This window comes from Pyricularia grisea, chromosome VII (assembly GCF_004355905.1).
Source record: "Pyricularia grisea strain NI907 chromosome VII, whole genome shotgun sequence".
Taxonomy (NCBI): Eukaryota; Fungi; Ascomycota; class Sordariomycetes; order Magnaporthales; family Pyriculariaceae; genus Pyricularia; species Pyricularia grisea.
The window spans coordinates 2221795-2228456 of NC_044975.1; the positions used below are offsets into that span (position 1 = coordinate 2221795).

The window sequence follows — 6662 nt, forward strand, 5'->3', positions numbered from 1 at the left end:
AAGATTAAATAAAAAAAGAGCCATTTATTAGAGGCTCTTAATAATTTAGTCATTGCGCATTATTACCACAGGGTCCCTCAGCTCCCATTTAAGCATCAAGCTGCAGCTGGCTAGGCATTCAAACGCGCATGCACAACACCATTTGAGAAAGCTCTACGGTACCTGGAGCGTCCTCCGCCCCGGGCAGCCAGAACGGCGATTCGATACCTAGTCCATTGCTTGCAGCGCGGGAGAAATATTCGGAGCTTTTATTTTTTTAATTTTTTTTCTTAAATTTTTTTTTATCACAAACTTCTTATTTTCTTCCTCTAGAGCTCAACGCTGCTACGGCTCTGCGGTACCGCTAGCAAAGCTGTACGTTGTCGTCACGCTGACCTAAGGACCAGACGACGGCAGCTGCATTTAACAAAGCTAAAAAAAGGGAGAGGACAACAACAAAAAGAGTTGCGGGTCATGGGCACCTGCAATTGCTGTTGCTGCAGAACAACGACCTGAACCGAAAACAACAACAAAGTCATGCCTTCACCGCGAAATCAACAACCAACGTAAGACCTTCTTTTTCTTTTTTTCTTTTTTCCCCCTCTCATCTCTGTCTCTCTTCTTTTTGGTCCTCCTCTTTCACTTCCCCTCTTCTCCGTTACTCTGATCCCCCCCTCTCTCGACTCGTCAAACGCGTAGCTAACCAAGGTGCGCCACAATAGCCGCGAGTTTCACATAGTGGTCCTGGGTGCTGGTGGGTTCCGTGAAACATATCTCTTGGACCACTAATCCCGTTGGCGACTGGGGGCACGATAGGCTGACCCGAATGTCTTGTTTGCAGGCGGTGTGGGGAAAAGCTGCCTAACGGGTATGTACCTATTCAACATCTCTTTATGCTCTTGTTATGAAAACAAAGGAGCTTGTCAATTTTAAGAGCGTACAATCAATCAATCAGTCATCAAAACTAACACAACCCAGCACAATTTGTGCACAATGAGTGGATTGAGAGCTATGACCCCACAATAGAGGACTCGTATAGGACACAAGTCGCTGTCGATGTAAGTCAACGGTTACCCGAGTCACAGTTCACATATTCCTTGCTTACAAACACAAACATCTGGTATATGTGAGCTGACCTCTGAATCTTGTTACAGGGACGGCAAGTCATGCTAGAGATGTAAGTAAAACGTCTAGTTGACCTGGTGATTTCGCGTTCCCCATCTGACTTTGGGACTTAGCCTCGACACCGCCGGCACAGAACAGTTCGGTATGTAGTTTTACTCAGCTTCTCCTCGATATAGAGGGGGGAACTCTTTGGACTGACCAACCTGCCACAGTTGCTATGCGTGACCTCTATATGAAGACGGGTCAAGGGTTTCTCCTAGTTTTCAGCATTACGTCACAGTCATCCCTCGCAGAGCTAGCACAACTGCGGGAAGAGATTATTAGGATAAAAGACGACGAAAATGTGCCCATCGTCATATGCGGTAACAAGGCTGATCTGGAGGAGCAGCGAGCCGTCCCCCGAACCAAGGCCTTTGCCATTTCACAGAGGTGGGGAGCGCCTTATTACGAGGCGAGCGCAAGGACAAGGAGTGAGTAGGCCCATCTGCTGATTTTATGCCTGATCAAATATCCTCCATTTGGACCCTCAATTCAAACCTTTCTTGTGCTGACTTGGCATGTTTGCGATGAAGCAAACGTGGACGAGGTCTTTGTTGATCTCTGTCGGCAAATGCTTCGCCGGGACCAATCCTCACCACACGATTCATTCCAAGATGGTGACGAGCGTACCGATGGATCCGGTGGCTTTGGCTCCAAAAAAACAGCAAAGAAACACGGAAGGCGCACGCGATGTGTCATACTGTGACACATCTTTGTTTGCGGCTTGATCTGGTTTTATGCGTTTTCTCTATCGAAACTTTTTTTTTTCGACGAGATTTCCGAGCCATTCTACCTACCTCCCTACTTTAGTTATGTTGCTTTTTATATCTGTTTCTCCAAAGAAAAAGGCGAGATTGCAGAACGAGGAGAGCGCAAGCTCCAGAATTGTTTCTTCATTTTTATATATATTCCCCCCAATCTGGTTTTTTTTTTTTCTTTTCTCTTTGGTTGGCTTTGGCATCTGTTTGGCATCTTGGATCTTAGGGGGGTTTTTGGAAATGGGACAGGCGCTGGTTTACTTACCATGGACTTTTTTTTTCTTGTTCCTTTTTTTTTTATGTTTTCCATTTATGGCTAAACCAAATCACGACGGACCACCTGTCCTCTTAAGTCTTTGGCAGTTTACAATATTAACTCCATCACCGTGGTCAGAGGCGTTCTCTGCTCCATCATCAACCAAAACCTACCATCTTTCGACTTTTGAATGATGATATTGAACCGAAGTTAAACACGGTCAATCTAAGGCTTGGCTTGAAACGCTATATTATACCAGTGTGAGTATCACCGAATTATTTTCATAATGGTTATCAAGATATATGTTAACTACCTATGTTATATTTATTCTGCGCTTCAGGGCTGTCCTGTACACATGACTCTAGAACTAATGATAAGCGTACTTCTGGTGGCTTAGGTATCTTGTGGTAAGATACCTACCCTGTAGCAGCTCTGCTATCATGCCCGAAAATCGGAGCATCATAGCGCAAATGCCCCTCTGCACGTATACGCATATCTCGAGTACATCTTCTCAAGACTACCTAGTCTTAGTCAAGTGCTTATACTGGCGGTTATTACTTTAGCCCTTGATTTCCCATCTTTCTGATTCCCGGGAATTGACCATTGGGATTGTAGACGAGATTGATGGGCATTACAAGTGTACGTGCATCAACCTTGGACCGCGCATGCCGCACTCCCTTATCTGCGCCCCTTGACATAAACAACCCCATTTCTACCTTACGGTGATGACCGCGTCAGCTCTGTCACCATGTGGCTCAGAAAGACCTGCATCTATTCCCAGCCTATCGCTGTCTTCAAAACAGGCCTCCTTCTACTTGCCCACATCAACACAGCGACCGCCTTGGGACTTGAGGAGCACCTGGACGTCCGATCAGCGTCGATATCCTCCCTCCACGACGCCCTGTTCTCGGGCCAGACGACATGCCGCACCATAATATCGGCACACCTCTCCCGCATCCAGGCGCTCAACCCGACCATCAACGCCATCACGGCCCTGGACCCGGCCTGCCTGAGCGCGGCCGACGCGCTCGACGCCCAGCTGGCGGCGGGCAACGTCACGGGCCGGCCGCTGTTCTGCATCCCGGTCCTGCTCAAGGACAGCTTCGACGCCGCGGGCGTGAGCACGGCGGCGGGCTGCCTCGCCCTGGCGCGCAACCGGCCGCGCGTCGACTCGCCCACCGTCGCGGCCCTGCGGAGCGCCGGTGCCGTCGTCCTCGGCAGGGCCAGCATGCACGAGCTCGCGCTCGAGGGCATCTCGGCGTCGTCGCTCGCCGGCCAGGTCCGCAACCCGTACGACCTCGGCCGCACGCCCGGGGGAAGCTCCGGCGGGTCCGGGGCGGCGGTCGCGGCTGGGTTCGCCGTGCTCGCGACGGGCACGGACACGGTCAACAGTCTGAGGAGTCCTGCCAGTGCGAACGGCTTGTGTAGCTTCAGGCCCACGACTGGGTTGATCTCCAAGGAGGGCATCGTGCCCGTTTCGGCTACGCAGGATGCCGTCGGGGCGATGGGGAGGAGTGTGGAGGATGTTGCTGTTGCGTTGCAGGTGATGGCTGGCGCGAGGGGGGAGGGTGTGCCGGAAGGGGCTGTTGGGACTGATTACGTGAAGGAGATGCTGGATGGAAGGGGGTTGAAGGAGTTGAGACTGGGTGTTGTGGATGGCTTTTTCAACCATACCGCCGATCCCGAAACGGACCCTGTGAATGACGCCATGCAGAGTATGATGTCTCTTCTCAAGGATGCTGGCGCTATCCTAGTCAACATCACGGATCCCGTTTTCGACGCAGTCTCTATCCTCGCCAACCTTGATGTGCAACGCTTCGAATACAAGGAGCAGTTGGACCTGTACCTCGGCCGAGCCGACCTAGACGGAGAGGATGTGCCTCGGTCGTTTGACCAGCTATACCATGGCAATAGAGGAAGCCAAGACTTTGTAGTCCTGCCCTACCAATACGACTTTATCAACAAATCCTCGACAGCCTCCACGTCTGACGACGAATACAAGACGCGCCAGGCAGGAATCCGCAGGCTGACCGAGAAACTGGCCGCGACGTTTGCAGCGCACTCGCTCGACGCGCTCGTCTACCCGCAGCAGAGGAACCTCGTCGTCGAGATCGGGTCGCCCTCCCAGGCCGGCAGGAACGGCATCCTGGCCGCGCTGACGGGCTCCCCCGTCGTCGTCGTGCCTGCGGGATACTCGCCGGTGGAGGGTGGTCGTGGTGGGGTGCCAATCGGGATGGAGATACTCGGGTTGCCGTGGTCCGAGGCCCGGCTGTTGGGGATTGCTCGTGGCATCTCGCTGCTGCCTGGGGCGCCGGCCTGGAGGATGCCCGGGTCGGTGAATGCGAGCGTCGAGGTTCGCTCGTTTGAAGAGGTGCCTGTTGTTGTGCCAGATAGGGGTAGCGTTCCGGCCGAGTATCCGCTGGGTAATCTATGGCTCGGGGCGCTGTGAGTTGACAGCAAGTGCCTGCAAGGGGGGGTTTGTGGGGTATTTGGTGCCGAGTCTAATGGAACCAGCACTAGAGTCAGACTTTTGGTATAATAATTTAGATACATACATTTCTATATCTCAGTGTCATGGCAGATATCTCGTCGGTCAAATAGAGCAAGGCATGTACCGGCAGCCAGGACAGTTAGATAGTTACCCAATGATAACACCTAGATATCATTCACGGTGTAATTTTAAAGTATGACCTTTTTTTTCTTTCTCGCTATTATCCGGCGTCTATGGAGTCATGCTCTTGATGTGCCTGGTATGCAACTCATCAACAGCAGGAATGATCAGGCTTTCTATCTCCATCTCGGGCTCTCCCTCGGGCAGACTAGCCGGATCCAGGGGCATTTCGGCCTCACGCATCTTGGCCTCGGCGGCGCCGACCATGTCCTCCCTGCCGCTGACGGAGCCCCTCCTCCTACCCGTGGGCACGCGGATCCAGCGGTCGGCGGCGCCGGGGGCGACAAAGACAACCTCCCACTTGCGGGTGGAGAGCAGGTTGCCGATGACGAGGTGATGCTGGTAGCGGTCGAGCGAGTAGCGAGCCTTGTGCACCAGGATGGCCGGGTCCGTCTCGAGCTTGAACGAGACGATCATGCCCTGCGGCGCCCAGCCGTCGACCAGGTTCTTGAGGAACTTGGGAACCGGGTCCAGGTCTACAATCAGGCGCTTGGAGCGCGGCACAGCCGGCGACGAGTCGAAATTGTCAAACGTCTCGTCGTCGTCGACGGCGGCGGCCTGCTGCTTGGCAACGGCCGCATTGAGCTCCTCGGCGCTGAGGGTGGTGGGCTGCTGAAGCGGCTGCTCCCCCGGAGGGATGGGAACCGTGGGGAGGGCGCCGAATTGAGGCGGAGCCGCCTGCCCCTGCGGCTTTCCCTCCTTGCTGCTGCTGCTGTGCTTCATCCTCTCGACGGCCGTGGTGGACTGGATCTTGTGCTCGGCCATGCGCTCGGGCGGGACGAAAAAGTCCGACACGGCGGCGGCGAGGTACAATAGACCCCTGGGACCGAGAGGGCGCATCAGCTGAGCGACGGCCCTGAGCTCGTACAGGTAGTCGGTGATGGTGACAAAGGGCAGCATGAGCAGCATGTTGCCCTGCCTGGCGGCGCGGTACTTGCGTAGGACGCCGAGCATCTTCTCGGCGCGGCCGGGGTCCGCCACGACGGCGCCATCCTCCTCGTGCAGAAAGTCGAGGAAGCAGTCGGTCGGGGTGTGGCTGTAGTGGCGCGAGTAGGGCAGCAGCGAGAACTGCCGGTGCAGGAAGATGACGGCGTAGCCGGCCTCGAGGAAGTACTCGGCCGACGTGGCGCCGCGGGTTCCGGCACTGAAATTGTCAATGAAGCGCACCGTCTGCCGCTCCAGGGGCACCGTTGTCCCGCCCGACGTCACGAGCACCACTCGCCGGTTGGCGGCGGCGTGCTGCTCGATAAATGCCGAGGCGAGCGCCACATGCCCCGACAGACCCCGCGGCGGCGGGTTGCTGCTGAAGTAGTGGTCCTCCTCGGCCGCTGCAGAGGGCTCCGTTGCAGCCGGTTTTGGCGGTTGTGGTACGTGGGACATGGCTACTGCAATGACTGGTTATAGGTTGATGTACGCAAAGGTATAAGACATTTAATGTTGTCAAAGGGCCTGTCAGTCTGGGGGGGATTTGGGGGGGGGAAAAATAAAGAACCATGAATTGCGACCGTCTATGGCCTGATGTTGAACCCAAAATAAGCAATAGCGGGTCGAATGATTTCTTTCTTCAATTTACCAGGAGAAAAAAAAAAAGTGATGCAATGGGGATTCAATTGATCAACTTCTAGATCGTACCTGTCACTTGTCAATTATCAAACCCGCCTCTTCTGCTTAGTATTGGCCATACAATTGAGCAGTAAGATCACCAAATGAATGCGACAACCTCCAACCGCTTGGTACCCCGTGTTTTTAATTCATCAGGCTCGACCTAGAACTGCTAATTAATTCCCTTTATTTGGTAAAAACCCAATTGGGGGTTTGGCTTGTCAAAAAAAAA

At 53.9% G+C, this 6662-nt stretch overlaps 3 protein-coding genes across 3 annotated transcripts; 2 read left to right on the forward strand and 1 right to left on the reverse strand.

Moving 5' to 3' along the window:
- The first annotated feature begins 287 nt into the window (after window positions 1-287).
- Window positions 288-2146, forward strand: PgNI_10675 (uncharacterized protein). The gene is made up of 8 exons (XM_031130648.1): window positions 288-545; window positions 702-733; window positions 821-847; window positions 958-1037; window positions 1134-1156; window positions 1218-1246; window positions 1317-1574; window positions 1677-2146. Exons 1-8 carry the CDS (start codon window positions 517-519, stop codon window positions 1847-1849), a joined length of 651 nt encoding a protein of 216 aa, XP_030979887.1. The 5' UTR covers window positions 288-516; the 3' UTR covers window positions 1850-2146.
- Window positions 2147-2905: 759 nt separating this feature from the next.
- On the forward strand, window positions 2906-4606 carry PgNI_10676 (uncharacterized protein; the record flags this gene model as incomplete). Its single annotated transcript, XM_031130649.1, has 1 exon — window positions 2906-4606. The coding sequence occupies one exon, from the start codon at window positions 2906-2908 to the stop codon at window positions 4604-4606; it is 1701 nt and encodes a 566-aa protein (XP_030979671.1).
- Window positions 4607-4879: 273 nt separating this feature from the next.
- Window positions 4880-6208, reverse strand: PgNI_10677 (uncharacterized protein; the record flags this gene model as incomplete). Its single annotated transcript, XM_031130650.1, has 1 exon — window positions 4880-6208. The coding sequence occupies one exon, from the start codon at window positions 6206-6208 to the stop codon at window positions 4880-4882; it is 1329 nt and encodes a 442-aa protein (XP_030979670.1).
- Between the last annotated feature and the right edge of the window lie 454 nt (window positions 6209-6662).